General features: G+C 26.0%; 1 protein-coding gene across 1 annotated transcript; it reads right to left on the bottom strand.

Moving 5' to 3' along the window:
• Positions 1 to 258: 258 nt before the first annotated feature.
• LOC145829714 (uncharacterized) lies at positions 259 to 15384 on the bottom strand. Its single transcript, XM_082937576.1, has 6 exons — positions 15235 to 15384; positions 11654 to 11923; positions 10004 to 10161; positions 3909 to 4082; positions 3738 to 3849; positions 259 to 1196 (listed from the first exon to the last, which is right to left on the bottom strand). The coding sequence occupies exons 1-6, from the start codon at positions 15361 to 15363 to the stop codon at positions 642 to 644; spliced, it is 1398 nt and encodes a 465-aa protein (XP_082793702.1). The 5' UTR covers positions 15364 to 15384; the 3' UTR covers positions 259 to 641.
• Between the last annotated feature and the right edge of the window lie 1607 nt (positions 15385 to 16991).

The following is a 16991-nucleotide window of genomic DNA, read 5'->3' as shown; positions in this document are numbered from 1 at the left end:
AGTATGTAAATCTGTTATAGTAAGTTTTGTAATAAAATAAAATATTTTTAACCTGCTGACACTAAAATGTTATAAAGTAGCTTTTAGATATTATACCTTTCAAAAAAAATTTAAAACTTTGTTCTGCTCTACATAACTACTAACTTATTTAAAGCTGAACAACTTTATGCATAAAAACTACGTGAAAGACTACAGTATCTATGTTTATGAGTTTAAATCATTCTAGAAATATTTAATAAATCAATCGAACTTGGCTTTTATTAAAGAAATTTTGGTCTAAAAGAAACACGATCAAAGAAAAGATAAATTTCTAAATAAGTTGGAATTTTTACACCAAACTATTAGCATTAATATTGAAGATAATCAGTGTTTTTAAGAAAAGGCCTAATGACATAATTAAACGATTTGATAATAATGAAGTACAATTTAAATTTCGAAAAAAAAAACTATCTAAACTATGATGAAATTATTCACAACATAGTTAAATACTTTGAAAATACCTCTTAACTATGTTCAAAGAATATGTTTCTAGAGGTTGATGTTAACGTGGGAAACATTAAGGCTATCAAAAAAAGTAAAGTGAAAAAAAATATACACATTATGATTATATGCAATATGGTTATGATTCTAACTTAAAAGGACTAGGGGTTCATTTGAATTGTTTCAACATCCACCCAAGTATCGTCGAACTTGAAATCTTTATTCGGATAAATTTGGTTGTCCCTTTCTTGACGAACAAACTTCATGACTACACTGCTCAGCTTGTACCGATCATGAATTTGCTTCAGTTTGTCGTGCAAACACTCCATAGATGGTCTCGTGTCGGGCGTTTCAGCGCAACAAAGATGAATGATCTTAAGCAGACCGTACAGCGTGTCAGCTTCAACCTCCTTACCGTCTTTTTCAAGGTCATGCAGATTTTCCCTGATGGGTTTGAAAAGTTCTCTCTCAAAGCTTCTGTATCTTTCGTAGAACGTTGTCGGGAATGAGTGGCTGGTATTGCAGAGGGACGCGTACAAACAAACTCCAAAACTGTAGACGTCGTCAGATTTTTTAGGGAGCACGTTACGTTTTTTATGTCTTTCTGGAGAAATAAAAAAAAAAGTGAACGGAACTCCAAGCTTTATTCGATCAATGGTCTGCCTATTATAAGTCTGAGTTGCTTCAGTAGTTCCGCCGAAGTCACTCAGACGAGCCTACAAAAAACATTTTTTATAATACTACTTGATATGTTAAATAGTTGGGTATACTAACTACAAGTACAGTAACATGCCATCTAGGTACAAACTGTCGGTATGGTAAGCACTTTTTATCCAAAAAACACTGTGTCCAATTGCTTTTTTTTTTTTTGGAATAATAAAAAACAAACTTTAAAGTAGTTTTACATAAGTATTATATTTTAAAATATAAAAACATAAAATCAAAGTAACCTGAGTTTCTAAAAATTTCAAGCTAGCCTGAACTATCCTGATTGGCCTAATTGACCTGAGATTGTGGTGACCACTACAAATACATATAAACAAAATAAATAAATTATAAACTTATAAAATTAACATAAGTGTTTAATTCATTACTGCCAATATTGACTATCGAAACCACAGTCTACTATGAGCACTACATAACTTCCTCCTAAGAGCAACACACATGGTTGCCACTGATCAAGCTGATAAAAATTTCCTGACTTTTTCCTGACTTTTTACCAATATTTTCCTGACTTTTTTAAATAAAACTCTTAAATTAAACTTATTCTAAAATACATAATCTAACACTTGAAACTATATAAAGCTTTCAATCTAATTTTAATACAGGTTAAAAACAGCAGTTTTTTGCTGAATTCTATCATCAAACTTCCAGTACATTACTTGAACCATCTGTGTATGATTGATGTTTGTGATAAACAGCTCTATCAGCAAAATTTTTGTATTATTACCTTATAAACACAGCTTGTCTGAAAAAAGACACCATTTTTTAGCATTTCCTAGCATAAATGTATATAGATAAACAAACGACATATAATGAACTTTTACAATTAATACCTTGAATTAATAATACTTTCATAAATTTTTACAGTTGAAACCTTAAAACAATAAAATCGTTAAAACAATAAAAGTATTAAAAAAAATTAGAATTTCCTAGTATAAATGTATCTAAATAAACGAAACGACATTATGTATTTACTTAAAACATGCTTTTTTTTATATAAATTGTTCACTTAGTTTAATAAAATCCTACCCAAACTATTTAATATAAAATCCTTGAACTAAATTCAATTAAAAAAGAATATACTTGAGTAACTGTAAAAAAAATACATAAAAAAGTAAACTATATATCTGTTGTATATAATATTTCCTCTTATCATTTAGTATAAAATTTGTAACAAATAAATATACTCTTATTTACTTAAAAAACTTATGTACTCTACAAAAAATACAAATAATAAGTAAACTTAATCTTGGCATATACCTATCTTATAACTTATTTTATAAATTTAAACTATGAAAAAATTATAAAGAGGTAAAGTATACACATTAACTTGTTACATAAAATACTAAACTAACTGCTTAGTTATAAAGAACTCAATTATTTACTCAAACAAAAAAAAACTTTGATTCTAAAATTATGCTAGATAAACTTTTGTGTATATATCACAGTTTCATTATGGAAGTGTCCTTGCTACAGATCATCAATACTAAAAAGCTTACAAAATCTGCTTGTTCAAGTAGGGTACTTGTTCAATATGTTAATAGAAAGTTTTTTAAATTTTATAAACGAATTTTACTAATTTATACCAGATGAAGGCATTGGAAATAAAATTAAATGTTTTTGTAAATTTCTAGGAAAATTTTGGAATATTTTCTGACTTTAAAGGACTTTTAATTAATTTTTACTATTTGAAGGCTTTGGAAAACAATGAATTTTGTAAATTTAAACTGACAAATCTGACTTTTTTTTTTTTATAAAATTTCCTGACTTTTCCTGACTTTTTTTCAAAACCCCCCATTTTTTCCTGACTTTTATAATTTTTTTTAATTTTTCCTGACTTTTCCTGATTTCCTGACTTTTCCTGACCGAGTGGCAACCCTGAATACACCACTTTATCCTTTACTGTTGTGTTTTCTACCTAGACAACCAATAAAAATGCAAAAAAAAATTAAAAATTAAGCAGGAGTCAAACTTTATAACACTAAACAAGCTTTTTTGAATAAACACAACTTAATAAAAACACGATCAATGTTTCATAAATGTTTATCTTTTTAATATTAATATTTTATAAAATTTACTATGTAAATCTTAAACGTAAAAGAAATGAAAAGATATACAAAAAACTTTATGGGTTGAATATAAACATATATATACATACACAAATAAATACTTATAAATACATACTACTCATAAATACTCAAGATTTTTAATATCAACAAATATGTTATATTTAGGATGAAAGTTTTTGTTCTTTAAAATCTTGCGTTAATAGTCATTTGTAAGCTTTAGTGGCTTTAAACATGTTTGTATTAGGCTTAATGTAGGTAATTAAAGACCAAACTTCCCTATGTACGCACTGCCGGTTAGGGTACGCACTTTTGCACTGTATCCAAAGTGCATACCTAGTTGGCAGGTTACTGTGTTTTACTACTTAATTTTTCAAACATTTCAAAAAATGTGTTTGTAAGATGCAATAAGACAAGGTTTTCAATTAACATTAAGTTTATAGGGCAACAAAATACATTATTTCTCACCTCAAAGTCTTTAGTAATCAAAATATTATCCGGCTTGATATCATTATGCGTCATCCGGTGTGAATTTCCTCTGTGTAAGTAGGCAACTGCTTCAGCTACTTGCAAAAAAATCCTGCAAAAGTTTGATTAAAATATAGTTTTGTTTTTAAAGTAAAAAAAACTAGCACCTACTTGCAAATCACTGAAGGCGGTAACAAATCCATTTCAGTCAACTCCCGCAAGTTTCCTCTACTGCAATACTCCATTACAATCGCTTTTCTGTTGTGTATGCTCGTTGTTTCATACACTTTTGCAACAAATTCGTTTTCGCTCGCTTTCATGTGATAATCGAACTCATGTTTGTACCTTCATATAAAAAGTTCTTGAATTTTAAATAAAACTGTTAGACATCAACAGTTTGACTAAAAAAAGTCGTATAGTAAATAAATATAAGTTAATTTAAAAGTCAACTGTTTAAACGTTTTATTGTAAACAACAATGTTTGTTATAATGCTCTAAATTGATTATAATTTTGTTTTATTAATTTTTAAAACTGAGCATTTTTTTTAAATGTATTTATTTCAGGCCTAACAAAAATAGACAACAGAAAGCAGCCTTTTCCGTTATCATTAAAGTATAAAAAAGGTAAATATTTCTTTTTTTTTTATAGTACAAGTTTTCTTGCCACTTTTTGTATAAAAATAAACTAAAAGTAAAAAACTTTAAATATTTTTAAGAAAAATTTATTTCTTGATTCTATAGAATATATCTTTTAGTTCCTGTTTTACAAGTATAATTTAGATAGTGAAATTTTTTTTTTAAGTTATCACTTCATAAAGTATAATTTTACCAAACATCAACCAATTGAAAAAAAAATCTTTTTACAAAAGTATTATAAGTTTTACCATAAATAATTCATTACTAAGAAAAATACATGATATTTAGAACTTTACTAAATATTAAATGTTTAAGCTTTTTGTTTTAAGTCTTAACCAACAGCTAACAACTAATGACTCAATTAAGACTCTTCTTCAATGACTTTTCTCAGACTAATTTACAGTAGACTCTGGCGAATCTACGCACATTGTGTCCACTGCAAAAGTGCGTAACTAAACGAGAAAACGTAACTTAACGACAGATAGCAAAAATAACTGATTATGATTTGATTAGAAACAGTTTGGCGGGTTTCCCACTTTTAACAACTTGTTTACTTAACTATTTTTCATTTAAGTTTTACATATGTATGTAGTTTAGTGCTGTAATGGCTATCTCCCTTTGAAATAACAACGATGAAATATAAGAAAAGTTTTTTGTAAAAAATTGTTTATATGCATCACAGTTTTTTTTTTAATTTGTTCCTTGCCAACACAAGATTAAAGTTATCTTGCATGGTATTAAAGAAAGATTCAGGGATTTATTGAGGTGGAACTAAATTTTATGCCATAAATATTTCGAGGAAATAAATATTGTACTTTTTTTGATTTAAAGGTATTAATTCAGGTTCAGACACAAAAGACATAAAGGAAAATTATTAGATTCAACAGGTTTATATTTTTATCTCATCCATCAGATAATTATTACAGCTTAATATAACTTCAAGAAAATTTTAGAGATGTATAAGAACTTAGCGAGTTTCCAAGATTCAGTACATAGGTCATAGAAGGTAAGTTATAAAAGACAAAAAGTACTATTTAATTAAAACTATCATCAATTACAATTTTAACCAACTTTAATTTTGTTTTTCAGTTACTCAATCTAAAATAAATAAATTTTATTCACAGATTTTTTGACTCATAAGAAAAATTCTTCTAATTTAAAGTTAGAGTTTTTTGGCATTTTGAAGACAAACTTTTTTTTAATCTAAGACAGGAGTGTATAAAAAAAGAAATACCTTTAAAAGAATTGAAGTCTCTTTATTGAAAAACAAAAAATAAACTTTTAGCGAACCTAAGTTTGCATAAAATTTGAAATAAAAAAAACATTTAAATTAAACAGTTTTTTAATTACACACGTTTACAAATTTTATATTTCAAAAATTAAATAAAACTTTAATATTCACAACAAAATGTAACTTTGAAGGTTTACTTTAGAATTTCACAAATGAGCCTAATGCAAACTTGGTAAAAAAATGCATTTACCAGCCTATTACCTTTAAGTTATAGCTAAACTTGTGAGTATTAGGATTCCAAGTGGTTTAAACGCAAAACAAAACTTTTAACCACTTGTTTTAAATGTCTAAATTTAAAAAACAAAAACAGTCTAAAATAGTAAATAGTATTGTCAACTTTTAAAGCAAAAATCTATCTGAGTTAATCATTTTTAAATTGCTGTTTGAACATTTACTAAATTAAAAAATAAAAAGTAATTAAAAAACTATTTAAAATCATATTGATTTCTATGAGCTCAGTGTTAAAAAAATAAAAATAGTTTACTTTAAACCAAAATCAGGGTTGCCACAGATCAAACGAATAAAATTTCCTGACTTTTCAAAATATTTATTCTAAAATACATAATCAAACATTTATTCTCCAAAATATTCTGCAAGATAAACATTTGTGTATACATCACATTCACTATGGAAGTGTACTTGCCACAGACCATCAATACTAAAAAGCACACAAAAAAGGCTTGTTCAAGTAAAGTAATTGTTCAATATGTTAATAAAATTTTTTTGCAGTTTTATAAAGGATATTTCATTAATTTATACCAGATGAAGGCGTTGGAAATAAAAGTAATTTTGTAATTTTAGTCTGACTTCAAAGGACTTTTAATTAATTTTCAATCATCTGAAGTTATTGGAAAATAAAGAATTTTGTAAATTTGAACTGACAAAACGTTTTTTCATATTTTGTCTGATTTCCTGACATTTTTTCAAAAACCCCCATTTTTTCCTGACTTTTGTAATTTTTTTTTAGTTTTTCCTGGCTTTCCCTGCAAAATGGGCCTTTTTACAATTACACCTTAAATATTTAAGGAATAAATATACAAAAAACAATTTTAATCAAGCATAATTCGGTTATTTTTTATGAAACTTTAAACTATCTTTGGGTTAAGGGCATTGGTGGGGGGGTAAACACCCTTTTTTGGTTTTTGATCTTATTTTATATAATTTTTACTAAGCTACAAGATGCTTTTTAGAGACTTAAAAATTTAAAATAATTTTTGAGATATAGCCGGTCAAAGTCGGAGGCAACAATAGGTTCTTTATGGGAGGCGCAAACTAAAACGGCAAAAATAGACTATTTCACTAAAAATCTATCTTCTCCTACGTTTTTTGAGATAACTACCTCAAATTTTCAGGAAATGTTCCTTGATATATCTAGAAAATTCTGTCGGAACAAGTTTTTTTTAAATTTAAAAATAAATATTTTATATAAATAATAAACAAAAAAAATAGTTTTTTTTTAGTTTTTTTGTTATATAAAATATTTATTTTTTATTTTTAAAAATTGTGTTCTGACAGAATTTTCTAAATATATCAAGGAAGATTTCCTGAAAATTTGAGGTAGTTATCTCTAAAGACGTAGGAGGAGATAGATTTTTAGTGATTTCTAGTTATTTGCAGTTTTAGTTCGCGCCTCCCATAACGATCCTATTGTTGCCTCCGACTTTGACCGGCTATATCTCAAAAATTATTTTGAATTTTTAAAATCTGTAAAAAGCATCTTGTATCTTAGTAAAAATTATATAAAATAAGATCAAAAATCAAAAAAGGATTTTTTGGCAACCCTGTATAAAGCTTATGGGTAGCTGTCTAAATTGCACAAGCGTACAAAATTGCACAAAGATAATTTTGCACAAAGGGTCACTTTTGCAGGAGCAGACAATTTTGCACAGATTTTTTTTCTTCTAATTCTTTTATTAATTTTTTTTTTGTTTATCTATTTTTTATATAACTGTCACGCCTAACCCTTACCCTCGGTAGGTAGCTTTTTTTCAACTAATTTTTTCAAATTATTTTTATTTAATTTTTTTTTTCAAAAAATTTCTTTTAATAATTTTTTTAATCAATATTATTTCAATAATAACTTTTATTAGTTATTTTTACTATCACTGTTACCCTAACCCTGGGTCAGTAGCTATTTTATTTTTTTGTTTATCTTTCAGTTTTCGTTTTTTTTTTATTCTTGTGCAAAAATATAACTTGTGAAAATTTGTCTTCGTGCAATTTTGTCTTCGTACAATTTTGACCCGTTCCCAAACTTTATAAAATAAGTAATAGTTAAGATATAAGAGGTATTTGGGTACTTTTTATAAGGCCTAATTTGTTTTATTTAGGGGAAATAAGCATATTACGTCACTAAACAACTTTCATGAAAAAACCTTAACAAATCAAGAATTATTTTTTAACAAAAAAAGATAACTCTCTCGTTTTCTTCAGCACTTGTCAATTCATAAACTCATACAAAAAGGTGATGCTAAAATATTCTTGTTGCTACAACAACATTAATAATTTTAAAGTGCACTCTATATTTTTCACTTTGATAAGAAGTGCATATAACTCTAAAATACATATAAAATTTATAAAACCAAAAAAAAAATTGGTTATATTAACACAAAAATTTGAATCACCAAGTAAAAAAAACGAATTTTCAGAAACTTTCACATATTTTTCAACTTTTTCTAGGGATTTTTCAGAATATTTCAAATTTATAGGGATTTAAAGGGAAGTGGGAACTTTGTAGATGACAATTCAAACAGTTTAAATTCTTTAAAAAATGTTTAAAAGACCACAACTCAAAAATGTACATATATTTAAAAAAATAAAAATGCGTCTAACTCTAACTAATGCCGACCAAGACTTTTTTGTTTTTGGAAAAAAAATATTTACTAAAAAACAATTTTTAAAGTTGCTAAAAACTAATAAAATATAAAACTTAATTTATCCATTTCTCAAAAAAAAAAGTTTTTAAATAAAAGTGTTTGTAGGTATTAATAGAACTACATACGTATTTCTTATTATTTTAAATATAATTATATTTTACTTTTTGTGTTACTTTTCAATATTATTAAATTTTATACTTCCATTCAGTTATCGAACTTACACTGTAAGTTTTTGTAATAACCTTTTTTAAAACTACTTAAAATTGTTTACAGAGTTATGAAAAGAATTAACAGTTTTTTTTATTAACAATTTAATTTATTTTCATTTAAAAACAATTATTCAGAAGCTTTTTTACTTAAAACATAAACTTTTGTCGGTCAGCAACTTTAAGAAATCAAATATTTACAATACGTTGCAAAATAAAATAAAAATAACAGTATAAAACCATATAACAATTTCAATAATTAATTAAACCTATTTAATTTCTGTTTTTTTTTGGTTGCACGACTATTCATATTCGGACATTTAAATTCCACAATTCAAATTCTTTAAAAAAAATCTAAGGGCCACAACTAAAAAAGTAATCTAAATTTGTCAAATATAAAAAATACATATGTAGGTCATAATGGGTAGCTGTCAAATTTGCACAAGGGTACGAAATTGCACGAGGGCACAAAATTACACAAAGATACTTTTGCACAAGGGGATAAAATTGCACGAGTTCAATTTTATTTGGATTTTGTAAAGTTTTTGATAATTTTAATTGATTTTAGATTTTTTTATATATACTATCACTGTTACCCCTAACCCTTACCCTCGGTCAGAAGCTTTATTTTTTTTTTATTAAATTTATGTTTATTTTTTAATTGTTTTCAATAAATTTTATTAGTTATTTTTTTATTTTCACTATCACTGTTACCCCTTACCTTTACCCTTATCAGTAACTTTTTTTTTAATTTATTGTTTAGTTTGTTTTTTTTTCTGTTTTTTTACTCTGGTGCAAAAATGACCCTCCGTGCAAAATTGTCTTCGTGAAATTTTGTCCCCTTGTTCAAATTTGTCTTCGTGCAAAAGTATCTTTTGGGAAATTTTGTGCCCTCGTGCAATTGAGTCTTTATGCAATTTAGACCTGTTCCCCATATTAATATCTACAAGCCATTTTTTTTTTGAAAAACATGAAATATTTTCTGAGATATGGCTTTTGTAAAGTAAAAAACATAGCTATTTTTAGTAATTCTAAAATATCTTGAAAAATATTTAAGATTTTTCAAAAAAAAAAAAGTTGCTTGTAGATATTTTTAAGAGCTACATATGTAATTTTTATTGTTTTCAAATTTATATTACTGAGATATAGTTTTAAAAATTTGTTATAAGAATTTGAATTGTCGAAATTTAAGTTATACAAATTTGAATTGTCATGTAACCTTTTTTTTATGTAACACAGTAAAAACTAAAAACTTACGTTTCTTTTTCTTTTTTTGGGACTTTCAAAGCCAGCAATCTGTTTGTGTTTTCAGTACTAACACATACAAAAACCATTCCAAAACCCCCTTCTCCAACGGAACCTTTATTGTTTTTAGGAGTCAAGAACCTTTTACTACCAGAAACATGACTGACATTCTAGAAAAATTTATACAAAGTAAGTAACTTTATCGAGTATTGGCAAACTTAAATAAATACAACTTGAAAATTAAATTTTATTATCTACAGTAACCTGCTAACTCTGAACGCACTTTGAACACAGCGCAAAAGTGCGTACCCAACAGGCTGTTCGTATCCGACAAAATTTAATTATCTACATTAAGCCTAATACAGGGTTTGTGCGCAATTTTTTTTTTCATTTAGCCTGACTGGGACCAATTTAGCCTGACATTTTTTCAAAGTAAGGAAAATCGCCTTTAGAAGTCATTTTAGATATTGGGGATGTTAATTAGTACTACTGTAGTCTCCGACTTCAGCTAGCTTTATCTCAAAAATATTTTGAGCTTTAAAAATCTGCAAAAATCAACTCATAGCTTAGTTACAACTCAATAAAATAAGACTAAATTGTGAATAAGGTGATTGACCCTTTACAGCGTTTTTCAGTTAAAAAGTACGTACCATACAGGCAGAACGTACCTAGTTGGCAGGTTGCTGTACTTAAGGCCATAGGGGGGTCCACTTTGTTTTTTACAACTTGATATTATTTTGTAGAATTTAATCTGAGCTATCAGACACTTTTAACTGCTTAAAAAAACTCAAAGTAACTTTTGAGATATAAGCGATCAAAGAAAGGGCATTCAATAGGTTCCTTATGGAAGGCGAAAACTAAAAATGCGAAAAAAGACTATTTCACTAAAAATCTATCTCCTCCTTCATTTTTTGAGTAATCTTTCTCAAATTTTTACAAAATGTGTATCATTAAACTTTAAAGAGATCTATTGTAGGATTTTTTTTAATTTTGAGTAAAAAAAAAATTATTGTCAAAAAACTAACCTTTTTTTTAGTTTTTTGTGGATAAAATTTTTATTTTTCAAAATTTCAAAAATTCCAAAATTCAGATTCTTCAAAATACTAAAAGGAACATTTCCTGAAAATTTGAAGTCTCTAGGTCAAAAAATGAAGGAGGAGATATGTTTTTAGTGCGTTTTAAAATTTCCAAGAAAATTGACCCCGAAAAATTTGCGGTCCATACGTTTATATTGAAAAATTTTTACAAAAAATTAAATATCTCAAAAGTTAAATGATATTTTTGAATTCTAAAAAAACTGGTTTGTAGTTTGTACTTAAAGCTTTCATATAAAAGCCTAAGTTAATTTTTGTAAAAAAAAAAATGTTTGACCCCCCTATGGCCTTAAACTTAAAACTTTTAAACTTCTAAAAAAATTTGATGATTTTAAAAACATTTAATGTTTATATTTTAAACTAAAAAAATAATTTTAGTCAGGGATTATTAGGGGATTTAAATGTTATTTAAATATTTTTAAGTGGTTTTTAAGCAAACTTTCTATTAAGGTAAATTAAAAAACTATATCTATTTTTTGATAAAAAGAAATTTTTATCTTTTAAAATAATTTCATGATTTATTATAATAATTATACAGAATATTTTTCAACTCTGGTAAATAACTAACATATAAATTTTCTGCAGATGAGACTTCTATTTGGTTTGAACTATCAGTTAGGGTTACCAATTCTGGCTTGAAAACTTTTTCTTCTGGATTTTTGAAAAAAGCTGTTGGACTAATTGAAGGGGTTGAAACAAAATTTTCGAAGTCTTTTATAATAAGACCAATAAATTTATCTTTTGCATCCTTTTTAGATTCACTAACACCATCTGCTTTAAAAGTTTTCGACCTCCCTTTGTAATCTAAAACTTTTATTTCTCCTTTACAGACCCATCTCTGAAAATATGATAATATTATTTAACTTTATATTATTTTAAATAAAAAAAGTAAGAGTTCTTCTTAAAACATATATGTTTGCATAAGAACAAATATGTGAACAATTATTTATGACTAGTTGCAGTTAGTAATGTCCACAACAATTACAACTAGTTTTTAAAGTTGATATTACAATTTAAATATTTAAAGATCAAAGTTTCAAAAGTAATAGAACATTTTTGTTTATCAAAGGAAAATAATTGCTATAAACAAAAGTACTAATTAAAGAGTTATGGTGCAATATATTTAAACATAAAAATTTAAAAAAAAAGACCTAAATCTATGAGGAGTTTAAATTTTAAGTTTTTGTGCTTTATTCTAGTATAAAATAATATGTTTTGCAATTAATTTAAACTCAAACAAACATTCATTTTTCTAAAGTAAACTAGTTTGAACAAATTTAACCTGCTCACAAATTGTTTTATTGTTATAAGTATTTGTAGTAAACATAAAATTATAAAAAATTTACAGGTGTGAAATAAATTATGAGTAAATTGTTGTGATATATTATACATATGCAATAACTTGAGGTTTGATAAAACAAAAATATTTTTCACTATGAATTTACAAAAGTTAAAGGGAATGCAAAAATTGTCTTAAAAATAAGACATGTTATGTACAAAAGGATGCTACATTTTGCTAACTGGCTAGTTAAACAATCAGGCTCTATTATATAGAAAAATAAATTATGTAAAACATTACTTACTAATTGAAATTATTTACTGTTTATACTTCATATTAGAAAAAAAATACTCTCATAGTCCGAGGTTAGATAACTGAGCCCCATATAAAATGTAATCTGCAAAGTAAAAAAAATGCAGCCTGTGATGTACTATTAAGCTATAAACATATTTCTATAAAACAAAAAAATTGTTGTGATATAAAATTTCATTTAAACTCTTAATTTAATGATTAGTAGCTGCTAGTGGTTTATCATTGCTTATTTCATCACATTTGCAACTTAAAATAATACTCTTTTGTTAATTACTAAATTATTTTATATATATGTGACTCACAAGGAAAATATTTAAAGTAGAGTTTGCAAGAAACTTTTTTAAGAAAATTGGTCATTTACTTATAAAAAGCTGCTGACCCTGATATACAGTATTTATTTACCTTTACATTTGTTATTCTGTTATATTAGGGTTGAGCAATCTTTTTATTGGTTTTTAATGTAGGGCAAGAATTGAAAAAAATCTCCTGCAGTTGTTAATTTTGAAAAACTAAACTTGAAAAATTTAAAATAAAAATTTAAATTGTAATCAAATTATATTTTAATAAGCATTCATTTGTACAACAAGTCATAGGTCAAAAACTTTTAGTGGTAGGTCAAATTCAGCTGATCGCTAGATTATAAATAAATAAAAAGTTTAAATAATTACATACAATACTAAAACTGATTTATATTAGGAATAGTCTATAACAGGGGTAAGTTTTTTATAAATCACTAGTTAATTTACATTATAGCCAATGTGTATGTGGGCCAAAATCAATTCAAAATTAGATACAGTAATCAGTATAAAAACTTTATTTAAAAGAAAAAATGTATTAAAATTAGCAATAACAAAGAATTAGTTGATGACTGCATTTTTGGAATAGCATGGCAACAAAAGATAAAAATAAAAAAGTGTTAAGACATAATAGTCTTACCAATAAGTACTTAACCCTCAGTCAATGCAGGCTTCGTCATGTTTTAAGAATAGGTGAAAAGCAAATTCTCAAGTCTTTGTAGTGGGTAGCTGTCAATGCACAAGGGAACAAAATTGCACAAGTGCACATAGGTACTTTTGCACAAGGGGATAAATTGCAGGAAGAAACTTCTGCACAAGCAGAGAATTTTGCACTGGCTGATTTTTTTTTGTTTTTTACTATCACTGTTACCCCTAACCCTTATCCTCGGCCAGTAACTCTTTTTTTTTATAAATTTTTTTGAATTATTTTTTTTTAGTTACTTAACTTTTTTTTAATAACTTTTATTAATTAAATTTTTTTTACTACCACTGTTACCCTTAACCCTTACCCTTGGTCAGTATTTTTTTTGTTTTTTTATTAATTTATCTTTTAGTTTTTTTACTCATGTGCAAAAATGTAACCCGTGCAAAAGTATGTTTGCGCAATTTAGTAACCTTGTGCATTTTTGTTTTCGTGCAACTTTAAGCCTGTTCTCCTTTGTTGTATAGCAAGTTGGTTGTTGGCAAACACAACCACGGTCGTCCAAAACTAAGTATTTAGGGGCTAATGTAAGCACAACCTAAAAGGCATGAACATAAGAACTTATAAATGGGAGTTGCTTGCAAATGACCGCGTCAAATGGTGATCTACTATACACAAAAGACTGAAAGAAAGAAAAAATAATTACTTCAAGAATTCGAAGCAGAGGAAGAAAATAAGAAGCAGGATGAAGTTTATCAACTTTATTGTTATTAATGTGGTTATATTTTTCATTTATCATTAGTTTGCTTTATTTTCGAATCGCTGTGTTTAAAATTTATTGTAATTATTTTTTTTTTCTTCCATGCCAACACACATAGCTGATTTTGAGATAAACACCAAGCTAAAAACATTAGGTAACTAAAAAAGTCAGGAAATCATAAAGTTTCTATAACCAAAATATTATACTCATTCTTTACTTTCATTCTTATACTGAAACAAAGTTATATACTCATACTATTATAAGGGTTGCAACTTTTTGAAGCAAAAAGCTAGTCTTAGTGACCAAAAACTAGTCTGAGCTACATCAAACTAGCATGAGTTTATAAGAAATTAAAAATAAATAAAATAAACTTGAAAAACTAAATTTTCAAACTTAAATACCTAAAAATATAATCACAACATCAAAATTACATAACTATGTATAAAAAACACACTTAAAAAAAAAAATCTTTGAAAGTAGGTTAGATTCAGATAAAATATAAAAATAAGCCTAAGTCAGCTGGAGTTTTATAAAAATTCAAACTATTCTGAGTTTGCATGAAATTTTCAAAAAAAAGAATTACGCTGAGTTATCTTAAGTAGTCTGAGTGTCTGTCAACCCTGTCTTATTTTGTTTCAGTTTAATTTATTACAAGTCTCAACTTCTTGTTTTACTTGTAACAGACTTATTACTGTAAAGTTTTTATTTAAACATTGTGAGAGATTTTTGTTTAAAGTAAAAAGTAGAACTAATTTTTCAACAACTTTTAATAATGTGTAGAAGCTTTTAAATTCAAATAACTTACTTTTGAAATTAAAATTAAATGTGATAGAACTTTTAGATAAAACATCAAACTTACAGGCATATGATCATCACCACCTTCTCTACTACAGGTAAAATCTTCTTCAGTATTTACTTTGTACCATTGTTTAATATAATTATAATAGCTTTTAACATTGTCAAAGCTATCTTTCTTTAAACTTGACATTTGTGCTTAAAAACTATCTAAATTTTCTATTAAAAGTAGACAGTTTTATTTAAGTTGTTAATACTATCTATAATTTTTTTTTTACAGAAAAACAACAATGTTTCACCAAAAATTGGAACTCCCAAGTCTGCAAAGTAAAAATAAATGATGACAATGGATAACTCAATAAACAGTGTAAAACATTTATATTTGAGTAGATAAAATTATTATTAGTATTGTCTCTAAAAAAATTTTTGTCAAGACCTCTTGTGTTAAAAGAATATTCTTCACACATACCTATCTTTAATATTAGCTTAATTGTCCCTCTTTACAACCAGCAATTCTGTTTAGTGATTAATCATTGAAAATTACCTGTGAATTTGCCTACATTCAGATAAACCTATTTGAATTAACAATAAATTAAATGAAAGTTATAATGCTATACTTAATAACAGATTTTTTTATTCAGGTTGGTAAAAATATTATTAGAAAGTATTTAAAACGTTTTAAATTTTAATTGAGGTTTTCTACAATTTTATTCCATAGTTTTTAAATTACAAGTTTTCTTGACCTGTTTTGTTGTTAAATTTATTTGAAATAAATAAAAGTGGCTTTGGCATATCATTAGTATTTATAAAATATTTAACAGGGCTGCTACACAATATCTTTTAACATTTTTTGTATCTTTTAACTAACATTCTTTGATTTAGATACTAACATTTTTGACTGACCAGCATGGCTTATAACCAGATGAAACACCATATAAATAAAAATACAGCTTAAAAATTTAGTTGTAGTGACATAGACTATTACCAACTGGCTTTTTCTTTCAATTTCATAATATTTTATTAGATATGTCCCCTGGATAATATTACAAAAATTTGAGCTGTTGGAACTTAACTTGTTATGGATCTGGTACATTTATAATTAACTTTTTACTTTTACAGTGCTAAATCTTTTTTTCTTTTTAACTTCAGTAAAGCAACACTAATACACTCAGTTTCTGATACTTCCTTTCACTGATAAATACATTTTTGATAACCCCTGAATGAATCAAAAAAAAGTTTGAAATTTACAAAACCTATTTTTGTGTAAAAAATTAAATTTTTATTTGGAAAGAAATTCAAAAACAACTAATTTTAAGAAAAAAAAATACTCAAATTTTGTTTTGAAATTATAAATTTCAAAGCATCTTTACTTACAAATTTTGACACTGCTATTATTGCCTTAATTTTTAGTAAAATTAAGGGTACAAAAACCAAATACTTACTATGAAAGAAACTCATCATAATCTACTTAAATAAATCTTATTCTAAAACATTTTTTTTAGAAAATAAGAAATTTAAAGTATTTAAATTGATAAACTGACATTTTGCCAGTGTTTCTAAAAAAATATTTTTCTGACACATAGAAATCCTGATTGTAGTGCTACTTAAATTCTTTTTTTATGCCATTGAAATCTGTATAAACTTTTATATCGAGTTCTTTTAAGTTCTTATCATAACATTTCCTAAGACTCAGCATTGATATAACATTAAGTTGATTTTTATATAACATGTGATGCATTATTTTAAATACAGAAAGTCTTTTTTTTTCATATAACATAAATTTTAATAAAATTTATACTTACCCTATATAGAAATATTGAG

The sequence above is a fragment of the Thalia democratica genome, chromosome 2 (assembly GCF_965202585.1).
Source record: "Thalia democratica chromosome 2, ktThaDemo2.hap1.1, whole genome shotgun sequence".
In the NCBI taxonomy this organism is placed as follows: domain Eukaryota; kingdom Metazoa; phylum Chordata; class Thaliacea; order Salpida; family Salpidae; genus Thalia; species Thalia democratica.
The sequence above is the reverse complement of the archived record's forward strand: the minus strand, read 5'-3'. Positions and strand labels throughout refer to the sequence as shown.

What these genes read in the sequence shown, in the direction of transcription:
- LOC145829714 (XM_082937576.1), bottom strand. Translation starts at nt 15,363, where the DNA reads ATGTCAAGTTTAAAGAAAGATAGCTTTGACAATGTTAAAAGCTATTAT. An exon ending in CCAAAAAAAGAAAAAGAAAC is followed by an intron (nt 4,083 to 10,003) that starts GTAAGTTTTTAG and finishes TTTTATATGAAG; the next exon opens with GTACAAACATGAGTTCGATT. An exon ending in TGATTACTAAAGACTTTGAG is followed by an intron (nt 1,197 to 3,737) that starts GTGAGAAATAAT and finishes TGTTTTTTGTAG; the next exon opens with GCTCGTCTGAGTGACTTCGG.